This window comes from Neomonachus schauinslandi, chromosome 1 (genome assembly GCF_002201575.2).
Source record: "Neomonachus schauinslandi chromosome 1, ASM220157v2, whole genome shotgun sequence".
NCBI lineage: Eukaryota > Metazoa > Chordata > Mammalia > Carnivora > Phocidae > Neomonachus > Neomonachus schauinslandi.
Window position 1 is genome coordinate 22,277,876 of NC_058403.1, and position 21,117 is coordinate 22,298,992.

The 21,117-nt window shown below is 34.5% G+C and overlaps 1 protein-coding gene across 1 annotated transcript in view; it reads right to left on the reverse strand.

Moving 5' to 3' along the window:
• Nucleotides 1-21,117, reverse strand: part of NCAM2 (neural cell adhesion molecule 2) — a 528,788-nt gene that overhangs the window by 209,931 nt on the left and 297,740 nt on the right. The window contains exons 2-5 of the mRNA XM_044913789.1: nt 19,355-19,429; nt 15,907-16,113; nt 13,316-13,459; nt 6,680-6,817 (exon numbers count right to left, since the gene is read on the reverse strand). Coding sequence (XP_044769724.1) covers nt 6,680-6,817; nt 13,316-13,459; nt 15,907-16,113; nt 19,355-19,429 — 564 coding nt within the window. The remainder of the gene's footprint in view (nt 1-6,679; nt 6,818-13,315; nt 13,460-15,906; nt 16,114-19,354; nt 19,430-21,117) is intronic.

The following is a 21,117-nucleotide window of genomic DNA, read 5'->3' on the forward strand; positions in this document are numbered from 1 at the left end:
TATACTTTAAAAGAGCATTTTATAAAAATAACTCTCTATTGACTATACTTTAAATTTAAAAGTTATTTCCAGATCTGTCACTTATATGGGCATTTTCTGAGTAGTTTTAGAGGGCAGTCTACTTAAATAAGGGCTAGGAATCTGATGGGGGAGAATGAGCATGGGTTAAGAAGAGAGAAATTATTTTGAATTCTCTTTTAAAGAAATGTATCCAAGATTTGGATATCACACAATAATATGTATATGTGGGTGGGTGTATAATATAATTATCTAGTAAAAAGAGCCCAGGAATTTATAGAGAAGATGGCCAGTCAATTTATCAAATATATAATAATATAATAGGGTATAGTAATTAAAGGAAGGCAGCCACTGAAAGATTTGTGAAAAAATTTTAGGTATGTTAGAAAGCTTACTTGAAAATCCAATAAAGAGAAGATGTAAGCACATAAGACTGTGGAGAAATATTTGAGAAATATCCAGAATACATCAATGTTTACTAGATGAGGGAAGCCAGATGATTAGAAATAGAATATGGAAGTCATGTGGCAAGATTTATCTCAAATCATCAACCAGACCTATCTTTGAATTAATTTATCCACATCCTAACTCATTTTTGACACACTTCCTCCAGACTCAACATAAAAGATACTCTATTTATGTGCAAGGTATATCTTCCTTGTAAGTGTCCTAGAACCCCAACCACTTCCTCTGATCTTTAATTCAACCCTGTGATGTTTCCCATTTAACATATGATTCCAGTAAGTTGAGGTAACAAATGCTGTGCCTTTGCTACCTTCATTTTTCAAGACATTGCAGTATGAATTTTTTCCAGGCTACTCAAATGGTATCATTGACCCTAATGTCTCTTGTAATCTCATAATGGTCAAATCCAACAGATATATTTCAGTTCATACTTTGTTGGTCAATTTTGTTTGCATTTATTATACTGGAAAGCTAGAACCTACAGTAAGTCTTCAAATTACCCTTGATTGCTCTAGCCTCTGTGACACACGTGTAACACAAAGGCTTTGCTTCAAATAATACCCGAATATTTATCTTCCCCTTCATTTCTTTGTCTTTTAGCACAGTCCCTAATTACCTCTCACTTGAACTAACTAACTTCCTCTCTCTGCCTCCATCCTTCTGTCAACTTCCTTGCTTTCTAGTTTCCCTGCTCTTCGAAGTGAGCTCATCTTAGCCTCATAGAAGAGAGTCCATAGTCCTCCATGATCTGGCTACCCACTTTCCAGCTCTATCGTCCTCTAACCCTACCATTACTCCTTCCCCAAAATATCACATTCCAGGTACAGTTAAGCTATTGGATGCTTTTTCACATTATACCTCTTTTTGATTTTGCAGATGCTGCTTTATTTGTCTCTCTGTCTCTCTCTCTCTCTTTTCTACAAGGTAACACCTTTTCATCAATAGATTTATCCCAAATACCAAGCAAGTCTCCCCTTCAGCTACAATAGGTGCCCCTTCTTATAAAATAGTCTGTTAATATCTATAAAAATTGCCCTTAGTATATGCTTTTGTATCCAGCTTCCCCATAAACAATAAAGGACTTTAGTGAAGTTGATTATTTTATGTTATTAAGATAAAACTCTAAGTGCCTTGAGGGAAATGATGCTACATTAAGCCTTTTAGTATTCTGAGCATAACATAGTGTTAAACATATAGCTAGCACTTCATATGCACCTGTTTAATGCAATATAAATTAATATTGAAACTGTAGTCAAAAGTCTTCAGTTGAAACTCCAATATTTTGAGATAAGGTGATAAAAAAATCATAAGAAATGATCACCATCAGGGGAAAGTAGGATTTATAAGATGTCTGTGTCATACTCAGGGAAGTAATTTCAGAAGTACTCCTGGGTCAGACAGTATTTAATTTGCTTATTTTAAGTAGGAAAAAGCCACTGGCATTGCATTTGTCTGCTTTTCTGTGATAACAAATGACTCTTAAATTTCAGGGCTTAAAAAATGTACTTTACTTCTTATTTATGTTATGTGTCTGCACCTGCAGAGCAGCTGGGACTCTGCTGCACCTGTCTTCATCATGGTGTCCAAGGTGAAGGAGAAGTCTCTTCTTGTGTCATGCTAGTTTCATGTCAGAAGGAAAGAACATGATAAAAAAACATGTGATTCTTCTAGCAACTTGATTTCAGTCATAGTGTATACTGTGTTTGCTTATAAGCCATTGGCCAGAAGAAGTCTTGTCATCAGTTGGGTGGGGATGCACAACTCTTCCCCTGGAAGCACCATAATCCACATGTCAATGAGCAGTGACATATAACCTCTTCAAGGGAGGAGAGATAAGTATTTGTGAAAAACTATACAAAGGCATTGAGAAATATAGTAAGAAAGTAATAGAGGGAGATAAGAAAAAAAAATATCCCTAACATTTAGTATTATTGGTACCACAGAGGAACCTAGCAAAAATATCCTTTGACTAATTATTGAAACAAAAGGGTATGAACTGGAAGAAAGGAAATGTGAGGGAAAAGTTTTCGAAGAGCAAAAAATAAAAGAAAGAGCAGAACTTCTTCCAGAGCCAAGATTTTACAAGGAAGTAGGGAAATGTCCATAAATAGTTGCCTGGAGCCTTTGGTCAGGATTCCAGTGTACTTGAGGGGGAAGGAGACAAGTAAAGGAGGTCCAGGATAAAAGCCAGATCAGTCAGGATAAAAATCAGTCACAATTAAGAGAGAGGGCTTACAACATAAGTTGAGGAAAAGGTCATAGAGCAAGTCAAATTTGTCACTGAGGTAAGATAAGATAATGTGGATAAAGCTATTGCTTTTATTATTATATTTTGCACCCTTGAACTTTTCATTGAAATGTCTTTAAGAGGTTTTATATGAGAGAACTAATAGGGGGATACTTTTAAGGAGAGTTCAAAATTTAAAAGGAGCTGGTCTCCAGTAAGCAGCACAAGAGTCAATAAGACTGGAGCAGAATGATTTTTCTGGCTAAAGTAAAGGCAGAATGTGAGAGCAAAGCACAGACGAACTGGTGGAATTAGTCGATGCATTCCCTTGACAGGGTCCAACTGAATCAGAAGGGGAATAAATCAATGGTTGATTTTTGTGAACACTGTTATTTTGAAGAAAAGTGGTGCCAGGAATTCTAAGGTATGAGAGTTTTGTGACCATAAAGGGAAAATGTGACTAATTAGAAGAAGTGGAGATAAAGCAGTGTTCGAGCAAAGGTCAGATTAGGATCTGTAGTTGATTCTGTTAGAGGAAATTGGGATGTGGAAGGAGAATGATTTGCCTTTGGGAGGCTCAGTGTGATGCAGACAGAACAGAAAACTGCCTACGTGATTGATTTGAGTGGCACAAAAGAACACAATCCCATGTTATCTACTTGTGAACACTGACATAATAGGACTAGACATACAGAACTAAATATTCCAGTTTGAGCGCACACCATGATGGACTTGAAGATTCAAACTTTGTTAATTGAAGACACTCATACCCAAAAAATGCTTCCTTCAAAATAAATATAATCATGTATAAATATCCACAGATAAACTAGTATGGAAACAGATTAGAACACTTATTAAATATATTAAGGTAGAACTTACAATAGCAAAATAGTTAATGAAGGGTGAACATGCTATGTCTGCTCAGTTAACAGTTTTTTTTTTTTTTTAAGATTTTATTTATTTATTTATTTATTTGTCAGAGAAAGAGAGAAAGCACAAGTAGGGAGAGCAGCAGGCAGAGGGAGAAGAAGGCTCTCTGCTGAGCAAGGAGCCTGATGCAGGGCTTGATCCCAGGACCCCAGTGGGACCATGACCTGAGCCAAAGGCAGACGCTTACCAACTGAGCTACCCAGGCATCCCAACACTTCCTTTTTAATATCAGACTTGAGTTACTGTTTTAGTGCAAAAATATGTGCATAATTTGACATACATATAACATATAATAATAAATATTTATATACTGCCTCCACAACTTTACATTAAGAACTAATATTATAATCCCCATTTTCATAAAAGAATACTCAGCACAATGATTTGTCTGTGACAAAATACACTTTTATATGCCAACATAAATTATTTTGGAAATAAAGCACAGTAGAAATTTGTCAATAGTTAAACTAAATAGTGTAAGTTATCTTTGTTTACTGTATATAATAGACAAATAGTTTAGAGATGCTTATTGGTAATAGAAATAGATGGAGAGATATATATAGATACATACTTCCATTTTAAACCTATTCTTCATGCACTGAAATCTTCCCCATGTGTTGAAGGTCAAAACCTCTGACTATGGTACTCGTAATAAATACTAGTCTGCACTTCTAAAAAAGAAAAATTTACCCTCTGAAGGCCTGACCCTTTGGCCTCCTCCACGAGCATGTGCAATTTCTACCAGCCTGCCTGGTTTCCATGTCATACTGTCTGGTCTATTCCATTATATTATCCATAAATCTCAATTAATTACAGACTTAGAGAAGGAGAGAAAAAGATAGCAGTGTTTTCATACTCTCTTTCTCTTTCAGCATGAACTTTGTGGTCAAACTACCTTTGCTGCAGGTAGTGAAAGACCAATGAACTTTTATTTTTATTTATATTTTCCTATTTTATTTAAATTTAATTAATTAATATATAGTGTATCATTAGTTTCAGATGTAGAGTCCAGTTATTCATCACTTGCCTACAACACCAAGTGCTCATTACATCATGTGCCCTCCTTAATGCTCAGCACCCAGTTACCCCATTCTCCCATTCTCCCCCCCCAGCAACCCTTAGTTTGTATCCTATGATTAAGTGTCTCTTATGGTTTGTCTCCTTCTCTGATTTCGTCTTGTTTTATTTTTCCCTCCCTTCTCCTTTGATCCTCTGTTTTGTTTCTTAGATTCCACATATGAGTGAAACCATATGATAATTGTCTTTCTCTGATTGACTTATTTCACTCAGCATAACACCCTCCAGTTCCACCCATGTTGTTGCAAATAGTAAGATTTCTGGCTAAAATTAACAAGTCAGGAAACAACAAATGTTGGCGGGGATGCGGAGAAAGGGGAACCCTCCTACACTGTTGGTGGGAATGCAAGCTGGTGCAGCCACTCTGGAAAACAGTATGGAGGTTCCTCAAAAAGTTAAAAATAGAGCTACCGTATCACTCAGCAACTGCACTACTAGGTATTTACCCAAAAGATACAAACATTGTGATCCAAAGGGGCAGCTGCACCCCCATTTATAATAGCAATGTCCACAATAGCCAAACTATGGAAAGAGCCCAGGTGTTCATCGACAGATGAATGGATAAAGAAGATGTGGTATACGTACACAATGAAATATTACTCAGCCAATGAACTCTCTTAAATCTATATGAGATTCCTAGTGTTCTCCAGTCTTCAAGAAACTGGACAGATAGCTCATGGCAGGATGGGGATAGGATACAGAAGAAAACACAGATTTATTTCTCCATGCTTGCCCTAACTCATAGGAAACATGTGGCTAACTCCTTAATTTTATATTTTGTCTACTCTAAAAAGAACAGATGACATTCTGCTTATAGAATCCTGTCATTATAGTTATCACGAATTTATTATTTTATTTTATTTTATTTTAATTTCTTAGAGTGGAAGGGGCAGAGGGAGAGGTAGAGAGAGTATCTTAAGCAGGCTCCATGCCCAGCACAGAGCCTGACATGGGGCTCAATCTCACAGCCCTGAGATCATGACCTGAGCTGAAATCAAGAGTTGGACGCTTAACCAACTGAACCACCCAAGCACTCCTAACTTGTTATTTTAAAACAGAAGAAAAAAGAAAAGTGCATTTGTGTAGTGTTACTACTAGTATTTCCATATGGCTAAAGCATAGGCTGCTCATGGCTGAATGTTAGGGAAGAGGGCTGGTGATTATAAAAGGCTTCCTATGCCAAGAAAAGTGGTCTTGATTTTGTCTTGAAGGTAATGGGAATCATTGACAAATTTTACTATTAAGAGGCTGGATGGAGAAGAAGTTGAAATTATGAGCCTGAGAGTAGAGGAAACAACTTGTAGCAATTCAAGAAAAAGAAAAAGAAAAAACAATTTGAAAGGGCTGCACTCCTACAGAGGGCATCATGGTAGAATATATTTGAGAGTTGTTAAAAACATGTGGTACACATGTCATTTACAGATTAGATTACCAAAATAGAGACAACTAGGATAAAGTTAAAATATCTTCTGGGCTCACAGAATGTCATGTTAACACAGGCAGGAAATAAAGCAGGAGAAGCCAAGTTTGGAAGAAGAGATGTCATTGTGATGCCATAACTTAGTTATTAATCTCCTTGTGGAATCAATTATTAACTTTAAATTTGAGTAAACCTACAGAACTGTTAAATGGATTAGTTTAAGCAACAAGTGACTCATGCAATTTAAAAGTAAAATCTGGTATGATACTTTACTATGTTTCACTTGGCATTCTTTCAACAACTGCAAAGCCAGCAAAAGGCAACTACTCTCTTACAAGACTCTTTGTAAAAAAAGATGGTGTTGAATAAGCCTCAGATCCTGCCCTTGAGGCTATACACAATGTAATAGACACTATCACTGAGGTCAGGAGATTTCCTCCAGGTCGAGAAGAGGTGTATTAGAGTGCTGTATTTGCATGGCTACAAATAAATATATTGCTAACATGCAATAATAAAATAGGTACAAATTATTCTCTGCTTACCATTAACAATAACGATGATATCACGGAAGTCAATTTCTCCCCTAGCCTCCACTCTTCCTTCACACCTGTATATACCTTCATCACTTTTATTGATGTTGAGAATCTGCAGATTATTGTTGGCTAGCATAGCAAAGCGATCTGGAAAGTAAGCAAAGGGGAGGAAATTATATCAGTAATTGAAAGCAGAGTCCGGTGTGTTCTAAATGGCTAAGAGTTAAAATATGGCACTTGTCTGACACTATCAAACTTTTCATCAACAAACAAATTCAAATTTGAAAGTAAAATGTAATTTCATGGCTTCAATTTTTCCACTCCACACTGTCTTGTTACACCTTTTTTCTAAAACACATTCAAGACTTTATTTCTACATAAAATGCTTAGGCTATTATTTTCCCCTTAGTACTTTGAATGCAGAAATGATACACAAAAGAACAATGCTGCGAGATTAGATATTGCAGACACGAAGACATTTTGACTGCAAATATGTAGCAACTTGAGTATGGAAAAGGGTTAGAAAATTGATTGAACAGCCTTCCTCACACAATAATTAAACTAATAATTTTGCATACTCTGAGGAGTCAGCTAAATGGTACAATAATATTCAAGTCACATAGAGGACATATAAAATGGCCATATCTCAAATTTATTTGAATTTTTTTTTCTAAATGCAGATAATCCACTTTAGGAATGAACAGATTAGACTTAATTTTATTTCAAGATTCCACCTTAGGTGTGAGCATATGCACATGAATATACATTAAAAATAAGCTGTTACAGGGCATGCATTAGTTGATTGCTTAAGATAATCTGGCTAGCCTAGGCACCATCTCAACCTGACAGTGTTTCCATAATGTCTGGCCTGAGTTTTTAATCATCACAATTTTGTTGCAGTGTTAAGACCTTTTCCCTTCTTATCAAATAAAGAACAGTGTGACCTCTAGTTCTACTTTAAAACAGGTTGCAAAAGCGATATCTTCAATTTCATTAATTAATACATCATTGAACATCATTTATTTGGTATGTACAGTATTTGAGATACTCTGGTAAATAAGAGAGATACATCCTCGACACCCTTGGACCTTTTAGTAAAGTAGAAATGCCATTAGTTTAAGGTGTTCATCTCTGGGATATTTACTGTTATACCATTAAAGGTTACTTTTTGGACCTATTCCAATGTTTACTGCTCTTCCCCTATCTGCTGGTTTGATAGGTTAGGGCAAACATGGAAACCACATGAGAAAAAGATAGAACCTCCCTCAGTCTAGAGTGCTGAATGTATGCATGGGGTACAATCCTACCCCTACCCCTGCTGCCAACCAGACTTTGTGTAACTGAGAAATAAACTGCTATGATATCAGGCAGTTTGGGGTTCAATTCAGATTTGGAGTTCATCTTCCATAGCGAGTCCTTAATGCAATTCCTAAATGCCATACCAGTTCTAGTTTGGGCTACAAATACAAACAGGAGAGTGATCAGGCTATGGAAGGATTATGCTTCCTATAGGTAAGCAAGATATAATTAATGAAGAGTGGAAATATGTAGATTCAGAGGATCCCAGAAATAGAAAATATTGATTATAAAGCAATGGACATGATTTTCACCTCAAGAAATACAGTAGCCCTCCCCCACCCCCCACCCCATCCACAGTTTGCCTTCTGCAGTTTCATTTGCCTGTGGTCAACCATGGTCTGGAAGCAGATGATCCTCCTTCTGACATTTTATCAGAGGTCAATAGTAGCCTAACCCTGCATCACCTCATTGCATCTCATCGCCTAGGCATTGTGTCATGTCATAAAAGGAAAAAAGCTGAGTACAGTACAATAAACTAAATTGAGAGAGAGTGGCCACATTCACACAACTTTTATTGTAGTCTATTTGTATAATTGTTCTATTTTATTGTTAGTAATTGCCATTAATCTCTTAATTTATAAATTAGATGCTTAAGGTATAAATTAAACTTTATCATAGGTATTTTTTTTTTTTTAGGAAGAAACAGTATAGGGTTTTGAAATATTTGTGGTTTTAAGCATCCACTAGGGGTCTTGAAATGTATCCCCTGTGGACAAGGGGGGACTACTCCACAAGCTTTCCCATCATGTTTATTTCTTCTTTAGGTTGACCCTAAGAAGAGAGACACAAATGTTCATGAAGATGCTTTCCCCTGGTAAATTTTCCTTTTCTCCAAGAAAAGCCTGGAGAAAAAGAATCTGCAAGAAATTTTAAATTTAAACTCACAAGAAGTCCTGGAGTAACTCAGAACTTATAAAAATTTAGAATGTTTCAAGGTCAATTAAAAGATCTATTTAAGCATGTGGCTGGAAATTAGGGTGGGAAGCAATTACCAATTTAAGAAGTTCAAATTTAGAGAGGGCTGCACATAATCATACCTTGATCACCATAATATTATATTTTTAAATTACTAAAATATGTATTATGCTTTAACTCTAATGTTCTTTAATGGTTATAGTGTATTTAGTTAAAAACTAGTAAGGGGAAGAACTATTTTAATCAGGAAGGCAATACTTGATATTAAAAGGAAAATAATTTGAATGCATATAACACATAATTTGATGGGAATAAATCAGTGTTTCTTCTAATTGTAAAATTTTAGTTTCAAATGGCCATTTTAATATATTACTTCTATTGGCTGGGAGAAAACTATTAGAATATTAGGAAATCAGTAGTTACCTGCTAAATCTAAATACATATCGATGTTTCTGAGCAGAAAACAAACTACATGAAAATCACATGTCAAATTCTAGGTAGGTATGTTAAGTCCATGGAATGATGTTAGTAAACTATCAAATGGCAGAAAACATTTGAAGAAAGCACTGCTTCAGTCAATCAGACATAATTATGGATATTAGAACTATTTGATTATCAGAGATTATTTGTTCTCTCAATTATACAGAACTTTAATTATTAAAACCCAAGTTTTCATTATTGCATTCAGAAAAATAAATGAAATAAAGTAATACTCAATAAGCGATCTGCTTTATGCTTCTAGAGACAGATTTTTTTCTAGCCCTCTTTTCTTCTCATTCCCCAGCCACTGATGGTTGGTCTCATTTACTCTTTTGGCTTCAAGCACCATCTATATTTTGAGACACAATTTTTCTTCAGATCAGGCCATTACATGACTATAAAAGTGTTTAACGGTAGACCAGATATAGCTACTGAGAAGGATTGTAAGTACTTTAAAATCAGTAAATTTAAAGTTTAGTTTACTATCTCCACCTGAAATTTCTCATATGGTCTCTCCAGTTCTGTCTTCACATGTCTTTACATTGAACTGTGTGCCCAAGTCAAATTCCTTGAGTCATCCTTGACTTCTCCATCTCCTTCCATCTGCATATCCAATCAAACCCCATGTCCTGTCACTTCCCCCTTTATCATTACTTAGTCTAAATCTCCTTCTTCAGCAATTATTTCATTAGGGTTTGAACTGTTATCAGTGCCTGGAGTTTTGCCTTGACCACCATCTAATACATTCTCCTCACTGAAGCACTAATAGCCTTCTCAAATTCATATCAGGTCATGTCACTGCCTTGATTAAAATCCTTTAGTGATATTCCCTTTGGATAAATTCCAGATTCCTTTGCAGAGATGTCAAGGCCATAATGACTTGGCTCAAACTTCCTTTCCAGTTTCCTCTCTTATTAATCCTTTATGATCAATCTTGGTTTGTATTTATCTATTAGTATAAGTATTCTAGTTGCACTTAGTCATAAATTCTCATTATAATGAACTAATTCTATTTTCTGGAAAGCACCATTCATGGTGTCTTTCACCTCCGGGCCGCTGCAGATGGTGTTTTCCCCTCCTGAAGAGTCCTCACCACTCTTTGCCTGGCTAACCCCTTTTCATATTTAAGGGTTACTTCTCTCTTCAGTGGGCATCTTGGACACCCTCCCCTGCCCTAACTAGGTGAGAAGTTCTTTCTTTATCATCCTCTATCATTGCACTTTCCTTCTCACAGACCTCAATATTCCTTGTTTTCACTGGTTTCTTTATTAATCTTTTTCTGCTAGATTATTAGCAGTTTGAAGGCAATAAACTTGTTTATCTTGTTAACTAGGACTACCCACCATCCAGTGTGCTAGATGGCATATACTAGGTTTTCAACAACTAGTTAAAAATTGAATGATTTTTCATACTGGAAGTAGATAACATAAAAAAAATATTGAACAAGATTATTTTATCCATAGTTTTTGATGCAAACAGGGTACTTCACTGGGCAATGATCAAAGCATTTAGAATATTTTAGAGATAACTTTCAAACTGCCTGACATTGAATGAGCATCTACAATAGCATATCCTTCCAATCGGGGTATTCAATTTTTGTAACAGAATGTCTTTACTCCCTAAATGTTTGGATTTTTTAGCAGATGGATTCCCTTCAACAAGCAACATGGAAAACCTCCACTTCAAATGTCCTATTGGAATTTTAATTATAAATATCTGCCATACTGCTGCTACCAAAAGCATGGCTAATAAGATGGACATTTCCAAACCTTCATTATATCATCTGGAGCCTGCAAACTACTCACGTACCACATTAAGGCTTCAGAAAGTTACCTGGACACACTGCATTATTCTAAGTCCCCTTACATGTTCCTTTCATAGTTATAAACTTAATCTTATTCCATTAGTTCTAATAAAGGGGCCATCAGGTATAATCAGGTGAAAAATATTATTTCTTATAAATCCATTATCAATGTACAAATTGTTCAACAATGAACTATGTGGTGAGTTCCTCCAATATTAAAAGGTTAGAAAAGTTTGTCCTTCCTCACAATTCACTTAAATTCTTTATAGCCTAGAGTTAAAAAGGAAAAATATAATTACGTCATTTTTCTTCTTTGCTTTCCCTTCAACTCAGAGCTAGGTTTCATGCTTACTCTAGACTAGTCACTTCCCCCTGCATTGGATTTTTTTATTCTAGTTATAACCCAAGTGCTTATAATTCTGGTAACACTGATTCTCAAAATTTAAAAACTCAGTGAGAGGGAAGGAGAAAGGTAAATGTCATTGTGTTGAGAAACTGATATATACGCAAATATTATTTAATTCATTCATTTAACAACTATTTATTATGTGCCTCAAGTCTTATTTGAAACTCACAACTATTGTTGAAAATGGTGATAATAACCCACTGTTTACAGGGAGAGAATCTGAATTAGATACAGATTGGTTAGAAAATTCAAAGCTTCTGGGCCAAGGAAAGGAGTAGAGCCATAATGGCATTCCAGCTTCAAATCATCTCGTCCCTGGATACTGGGAAAACGTGTGAGTTGTAGCACAGAGGAGCGCTCCTCCATCACCATCACACTTGACTATCAATTTCTGCTTTGAGGCTTTTGTTCTCTGTGTCTTTTAAAAACTATAATTCATTTCAAAACCTTCATGTAATTAAGGTTTACAATAAACCAGATGTACACTTGAAGCCTAAGATGAGGCAATCTGAAAATGTTTAGACATTGTCATCTAACTGCTATAAAAGAACTGCCTTTTCTTTACTATTGAGGGAAAAATAGCTGAAAATACATTGCACAATGTACTCATGTGATGTGTTAATGAAATATAAAGCAGTTATCCTGAAATAAGAGGAAATAAAGTATTATTTCTCACTAACTTATTATAATAGAAAAAAGAGAGATAGTCAATAAGTGATAAGCGCTGAAAATGCTAAGATGAGAAAAACTGCCTCAAAATTAAAAAAATGTCTATTAAACATGATTATGATATGTTCTCTGTACATATTCAAAAATAGATACTATATGCTTTCTCTCCTTTATGCTGTAAGTTTTAACTCTTAGAAACACACAATGGAATCATCCAAGATGGAAAGTATTTGAAAAGATTCAATTATTTCATAACTCTCTGCAATGCAGGTGCATTGAAAAATACTCTAAATTGAAAATGCTCCCAATGCACAATGGTAAAGTAGCATAATGTAAGCAAATTATGCTTTCAGTTTCAGATGTCATATTATTCTGGAATTTTAGCTCAGTCTGAATCAAAATTATGAAGACAATTTGAATGAATGTACTTTTCTGTCTATTATCCATATGCATCTTAGCATAATATTTAGAACATGTAGGTGTTTTTGAAGGAACAGTGCCAGAATAATAAATAAGGTTCATATAGATATTATTTTAAGATTATATAGATGAGCCCAGGGGATGATGTTTGAACTGTAACATGTAGAATTTGAATGCATCAGGACTGATTTCTTCATTTACTTATTATCTTTATACTGTTTGTACAAAATTTTCTTGAATAGGATGGGGTCAGCAAACCTTTTCTGTAAATCTCCAAATGATAAGTATTGCAGGCTTTGTAGGCCACACCATCTGTGTCACAGCTGCTCAACCCTGTCCCCAAAGCGGCCATGGACACTATGTAACCGTCGGGTTTGGCTGTAATCTCATGACCATACAAAGACAGCAGGGGGGCAGCCCGAGGTCCGTGGTTTGCCAACTCCTACTTTAGAGCTGTAAGGTTCTCAAAACAGTTGTTTGATGCTTGGGATCCAAAAAATAAAATTTCTATATGCAGTCAGGTAGATTCAGTATTTTTAAAAATTGCAATATTATGAGAACATATAATTTAGGGAGTTACCAAAATACTAACTGTCGGAAATAGCGGTGACTTCCTCATTATGATACAACCAGCTGACAACAGGGGCAGGTGAGCTGCTAACTCGGCAAACCACTTCCGCATCCTCTCCTTGTTTGAATTCTTGAGGTGATACCACTTCTTTGAAAGTGAGTTTTTCTGTATCAAGAAAGTAAAACAAACCACAAAAGTATTATTGCTCACTTCTCCTGGTAACATATTCCAAAATATGTGCTGATTGATGAGATGATAAAATCATTAGTTAACTCTAGATCTTTTAAAACCTTAGGCCAGATAACATAATTCCTCTACTTGAGAGCTTCCCATCTCACTGAGAATTAAATTCAAAGTCCTCACAATGCCATACTAGGTCCTGTGTGAACTGGAATCAGCCCCACAACTCTGATCCCAAGTTCTTCTCTCTTTTCCTAGTCCCTGTGATCCAGACAAACCATCTTCTTCGCAATCCCTTGAACACTCCAGGTTTGTTCTCATCCTCGGGCCTTGTGCTCTTTTGAATTCCTTCAGATTTCTGCTCCACCTTCACAGATAAAATAACCTTCCCCCTTCCCAATTCAACTCTCCCTCTCTTTACCGCACTTTCTTCACTACAGAATTCTATAGCATGTATATCTAACATCCATGTGTTTTTCTAAGTTCATTCATTGTTTGTCTTTCTCTACTCAATAAAATAATAAGCACCAAGTGGCCAGTGACATTTTCTGTTTTACTGAGTGTCTAGGACTTAGAATATTGCCTGTCATTAGTAGACACCCAATAAGTGTGTCAATGAATGGATGAACTTGGATATTTATGCTTGTTGAGAAATTTTCACAAAAGCCATTCATTGTTCTTGCAGGGAAAAAAGCCATTTCTTTAGTTTACAAACAACACACCAGGCACCTTCCTTTTCATCATTCAAAGTAATGAAAAATCTTTCCAAATACTATGTCTAGGAAATGATCACTTCAATTTATTTTTTTTCTATTTATGAAATAGGTACTGTAGGGATCATATAAATAGTTACACTATCTTTTCTTAAGGAACTTTGAAATTAACAGGAGTAAGGGCAAAGTCAGGAAAAATGAGGGCAGCAATGTGCCAACAAATTGCACTGGGCATCAAAGAGGAAGTCATGCTGTAGGAATGCTTTGCCTTTTTTTTTCATGTCTTGTTTCTACAATGATAATAATAATAATAATAAAGCTGTCAGGAAGAGATGCCTTGAGTTAGTATTTTAAAATCTTTATAGTTTTTCACATATTTTTCATTTATATGGGTAGAAATACTATCACATATTAATTGTAAGGCATTGTTCTAAGCACTTTATATAATATTGATTAATGTAGTGCTCAAAACAACTCTACGTATGAGGTAGGTAATATTATTATATCTATTTTATAGATGACAAAACCAAAGAGGTTTTTGTTTTAAGTCATCTATAACCTATATTTGTCACTATAGCCTAACAGAGAGGTTACGCATTTGCTCAAAGCCACAAAAGTAAGTAATAGAGCCTGGTTTCAAGCCTAGGGAGTCAACAGGCTTTAATGTGTTCTTAAACAGGTTCATGATTCCTGGGGCGCCTGGGTGGTGCAGTCACTGAAGTGTTTGACTCTTGGTGTAGGCTCAGGTCATGATCCAGCCCTGCGTCAGGCTCCTTGCTCAGCCCTGTGTCAGGCTTTCTGCTCAGCAAGGAGTCTCCTTAAGGCTGTCTCTCCCACTCTGTCTGCCCCCCTGACATTTCTCTTTAAAAAAAAAAATAAATAAATCTTAAAAAAAAAAAAAAGGCTAATGATTCCTAAATGTAAGAAGAGGGAAGGAATGTAGAAAGCAGTCAATCTCAAGTCATAAGATGAAGTGTAAGTGTGGAAAACTTTATTAATGAATATTCTGATGGTGAAGAATCCAGCTAGATATTGTTCTCCACTAGATGAGTTTTCAGTTTTTTCTGTGTCTACTCCTGTTCACCAACCCTTCCTCAGTTCTCATTCTAGACTGATCGCTGCTATCATACATGTAATTTCATTTGTTCTCATCCCGACCTTTTATTTTAGTGTGAAAAAGTACTCCCTATAAATTTCATAATAATCTACTGTTCTCTAGTTACCCAACAGATTTTTAATGGCTTGAGAATATTAAAACATTTTCATCTCTCTTATTTAACCAACAGAATTGGCTCCATCTATGTGTTTATAATAAACTATTTCCTATTATCTATTCTATTTTAGAGATGCACTATTGTAAAGTATAAATAAGCTGATATTTGTAATGGTCTTAGGACATTGCCTAGCACATAGTTCTTCATGAGTGTTAGTTTTAATTAAATGCATTTTTTAAAGATTTTATTTATTTGACACAGAGAGAGCTAGAGAGAGAAAGAAACAGAGAGCAAGCACAAAGAGGGGGAACGGCAGGCAGGGGAGAAGCAGGCTCCCCGCTGAGCAAGGAGCCCAATGTGGGGCTTGATCCCAGGACCCTGGGATCATGACCTGAGCTGAAGGCAGCCGCTTAACTGACTGAACCCCCCAGGTGCCCCAAATGCATTTTTTTGTTCAAGTTTTTATACAACCACATTTCAATCAACTAATAAATGCATGACTTACGGTAAATTTCCAAAACAACTGTAGCTTCTTGTGTCTGTCCTTTGGCATCTGTTGCTTGACAACGATATATACCTGCATCCTCTATATTTGCATTGTAGATGGTTAATCGTGATCTAACACCTTCCTTTTGCACTGCTATCCTCTGTGTTGAAATTATCTTCTCTCCTTGAGGATTATACCAATCTATACTCTCAGGTTCACCAATTGCTGCAAATAGCCATGGAAAATAAACGTTTGAAAATATGTTTCAAATGTTTGTTTTGGCATTGACATTTACTATTATGTGACAACTTTTAACAATTTGGGGAAAAAATGTAAATAAGAGAAGGCTGAAAGTCTGAAAAATCTTACAAAATTGAAAGTAAACACAAATGTTAGCACACATGTTCATCCTTACTTATCCAACGTTGAGAATTCAGTCCCGTTTGCGTAAGCAAAACCCAAAAGTTCTACAGGAAACTGACAGTATGGTATTTAAGCTCTGATAGTTGAAACTTTACCATAGCAATCTATGAATTATTACTACAGTTAAGTTATGAAACTGCCTTGGCCACTGAGTCAGACATAAATTAAATGTGATCGATGTATCTGAACAGAAACATGATTACTAACATGATTTCACCTGTTCCCAATTCTCTTTGCCAGGGTCAGGAGATAGGACTTTTTTCTCCAATAAAGCAGAGCTTATAACAATGTAAATCTTATACAAAATAAAACTTTGGCTTTGATAATACCGAATTTGGAATTAATTTCCTAAATTGTTAAACTTGTACAGATAAAGCTAATTTATTTTTTAAAAAGGAGCCCTAATCTCTTTTCTCAACTGAAATGAATAGTTTCATCATTTTAATCTAAAACTGTTAACTATTTAATCATATGATAATTAGAATGCATTGAAATGATACTTATACTGCTAGGCAATTACAACCAAATCATTACAGGGTAAACATTTATTTTTTTCAATTCAAAATCCAGGTTATTATCCTCTTCGTAAAAGCTGAAGCTTCCAATGTTTGCTTTTACTCACCAAAAGGATGTATTTCACCTAATCACTTGAGAGATAATTTGTGGAAGCAGTATATACTATTAACTCAAAAGTATCAGGGGAAAATGCATAAAGTTAACTAACATCTGCAGGACCACTTTGAAAGACATCGTTCCTTCTTATTTTTTCCTCAAGAAGGGGTTTTAGAAACAAATTATTGTGCTTTCTATATCAAATTAGACATGCTTGAGCAAAAAGTATGAAAGACAGTTTAGTTAAATCTTAAATGGATCTTAGTTATGTTATCTTCAGTTCTTTCTGGACAGAACCATAAAACCGTAGTGGTTATGGGATGACTCATTTGCAGGACATATTTGCTTTGATTCTCCTCTCCCTAGAGAAGTTACAAACGAATAATTTAAATGAGCAGCACTTTAAATTTGAACAGTACAAAACTCATTTTATACAGTAAATTATATTGGACATTCTGTGAAATATTTTGGACATTTTTTTCTTAATAATATGGTATAAAATGTCATTATCATGGAGAGTTTATACTGGATTTTCATAGAGCAGTCATGATTCTCTTTTTATGACATCTCTAATAAATAATGATTTCCAGTGAAACTTCCCATGTTATTTTATTAAGACTAGACTACTGGAGATACTGATAAATAACAGTAAAATTTTTATTTTCTTAAAAATGTGGTATACAAATTCATTTGCTATTTATGACATACTCTTATTAGCTGAGGGTCTGACCACCTGATAGTGTAAATTTAAAACATTTATTTTATTGAGTTTAGATGTCTATGTTTTAGTGTATCAGGAAACTTCAAAGTCATAGCAATTTGGTCAGCATTGTAGTAGGAAAAATACATGAAAGCATTCTGATTTGCAGGGGTTTCCCACATCTTTTTTTAGATCTTGTTTTACTACTCTATTTCATATATATAAGGCCACTTACATGACAACAGTATGGCTCTTGTATATAAGGAAAAGAAAATGTTTCATTATTTTGCCTTATTTTACCAGCAAAACTTAGTACACTAAATGATGTTAATTCAGTCTTTTAAATTTTAAATTATGTCTTAATTTGACCTATTACAGAGGTAATAATATTATATAACTTATATAACCTAAATCATTGTGATATGCAAATGCAGGAAAAACAATTTCATTTTCAAAATTCATTTTTAAACTACTTCATTGTTCTGTGAATATGTGACACAATTGAGCTGTGTGTGTGCATGTGTGCATTTGTGTATATAAAATACGGATGAGATTTAAAAACAATGATCTACATTCTTATGCCAAAGCTCTGCTGACATAATAAATGATGTTGAATCAGTATCTCATTTGCTCTCTGCCTTTCTATTTGTCAATATGCAAAAATAGGTATCCACAGACCTATCAATTCAGACCTTTAGGAAGGCAAACATACGAAGAATCATGGCTTCTATTAGTTATCATAAAATGTGATATTATACATACATAATATCTATAGTATGTGTATTATAATATGGTATATGTGATTTATAAATGTTATGACTATTTATATTTTTATTAATTTTAGTAATAATTTAAATAAGCCATGTAATTCTCAAGACTTGTATAATGCATTTTATGTCAGAAATGCCTACTTTAATCCAGTTTTGTGTTACTTAAGCATAATCAGGAATACCAACAATTTTAAAATACCCTAAAAAGCAATTTTGGCTCTAGATGAATATTATTTAAAACTTTAGGTATGAAGGCTTGTATGCATAAAAATGAATTTGATGAATATAAATAGAAGTCGAATATGTGCATTTGTGAGCTCTACAGTACTCTGAATTAGAATTTGTTGCTTAAGTATTTAAATGTCTTCTGAAAAAATACTGCATGTGCATGATTAAACTAAATGAGGTCCATAAAATTTCCCACAGGTATTATGATATACGATAGTTTGATTAATAGTCACAAAATTCTTGCAAAAGTTTTGCTGATTAAATCTCTACTTTTTTTAAATTCACTTTTCATAAGGATGGATTTGATTTGCTTTGTCCCAAAGTTTTCATTCAGGTGTCACTACAGTGCAGTGAGCAGTATCTAATTTATTCATTGCATATTTACAAAGATAATTCAGTTATAATACTTATGTTCATCCTAATATTACTATTTATACAGGAATAATATTTGAATTTATTTAAGTTATTGTGCATACATTACATTTGATAATAAGTTATTTTCAAAATAAATAAGCTAGTTTGACAGTCAAAATTAATAACTTGAAATTAACAGAAATAAAATTCATACTTTTTAACATGCAAAATATAGTTATTAACCTCAAAGTCCAATGATAATATAAGGTTTTATTTTCAGAGAATTGTTTTTCATCATCTAAATTTTGCCAGTATATAATATTAAATAATTAAAGCATAAAACAAGTTATCATCTGAAAATACTTGTACAGATACATACCTGTGCATGTGAAGAATTTAGATTCGCCCACACTAAGCTCTACTTTGCTAAGTGAAATTGTCACTTGAAGAAGAGCTGAAAAAAATATTTAAATCATAATTAAGTATGGCTTTCAACATGAATTCTAAGATTTTATTACATGATCTATTAACTACATGATCCAAACAGCAATTATTTTTCCTGTAAATTTTTATTACCTGTAAAAAGAAATGAAAGTTTTATAAAATACATTCTAATTATAAAATACAATCTAACAACATTATGTCTGTTACATTAGGATGCAACTCACAACCAGACCAAATACAGGACTTATTTAATAAAGCATGTTGAAATTTGTTTGCCACGTAAATGAGTGAATTCATACTCACTTCCATATTTACATTCTTGGTTATCTATGTGCTAGCTACCACATTGGGCAATAACTACAAAAAATGTTTGCCCAACATTTGGAGCCTTGTTTGAAAGAGTATATCCTACACTGTCATAACAATAAAAACATAAACTACATTTTGATTACCTACTAAAATATTTCCATGAAGAGAAGAAAGACATTGTATAAGAAATGTGAATGAATTATTTTGACAACATAAATAAATTAAGTGAAGAAACCAGGACAATGGTAATAAAATAGAGGAGATGGTCAATGAGTTTGTCAAATTTGAAATAAAATAGCTGAACATTCTAAAATTTTAGAAGATAATTAGAATTATATTTTAATACAAATTGAAAGACTTGTATTTCTAATAATATGGTAGACAAGATAGTGTGACCACATTCCAAAACCTATCCCTCCATCCCTTACTTCCAGATACGTATAGCTGAGCTTTCAGAAAATTAATGGAGCATCAAGGGGGGGAAAAATGAAGAAAAATCTAAAAATCAAAGTATAAAGTGATACCAGAAATCTGTGGATTATAGTAAGCAAAAGGTGCATAGACTGCACAAAGATGGGGTCAAACCTTGTCTATAAAAGTGGGTGCTATTGAACACCAGATAACACTGGAGCAGAATAAAATTCACCCTTAGTATGAGAAGGGTATAGAATAAATCAGCCTACTGACAAAAGGGCAGTGATAAAGACAGTTGACTCTCCTGGCCTGTGGAGGGGGGAAATGTTTCTATTTAAATAGATTAACCACACTCTGTCATATCCCAGGTTTGGGAATTTAATTATAAACACATGTTCTTTGGGAACCTCAAGCTGAGAAATTAAACAAAAAAGCAGTGCCCCAGGTAGGGCTCACAGCTAAGTGGTGGACAAACATAATCCCCTTCCGAGGAACTATATCATTAGCCCACACTGCCCAATATGTTTATAAATTAAGCTCTCTTCAACCTAAACTCATATTCTGTCATAAAAAACCATGGTGAAATAAGGCACTGTGAGCAAGAGTCAACTAAAACATCCAAAACGATAAACAGACCCACAAAATTTCAAAAAATGGAATTAGACTCAGAACGTAACTTAACTATATTGAAAACGTTTAAAGAAATGAAATGTAAAATCAAAAACATGAGAAAAGAAGAAAATATTTATCAAGGAAGATTTGTTGGACATGTTTAAGCTCTTTAAAATACGTTTCCTTGTACTCCCCATCATTAAACAATAAATTCCTTCTTTTTCGGGATACCTCTTTGGGAAACAGGCTGGCTTACATCGTTTTCTTCTCTCCCCTCAGTCTGGGCCCTATTTTTATTCATAATTCCTTAATTCTCAAAGAGTGCTTGGCACATTATAGGGGTCAACAAGTGGTCAAGTCAGT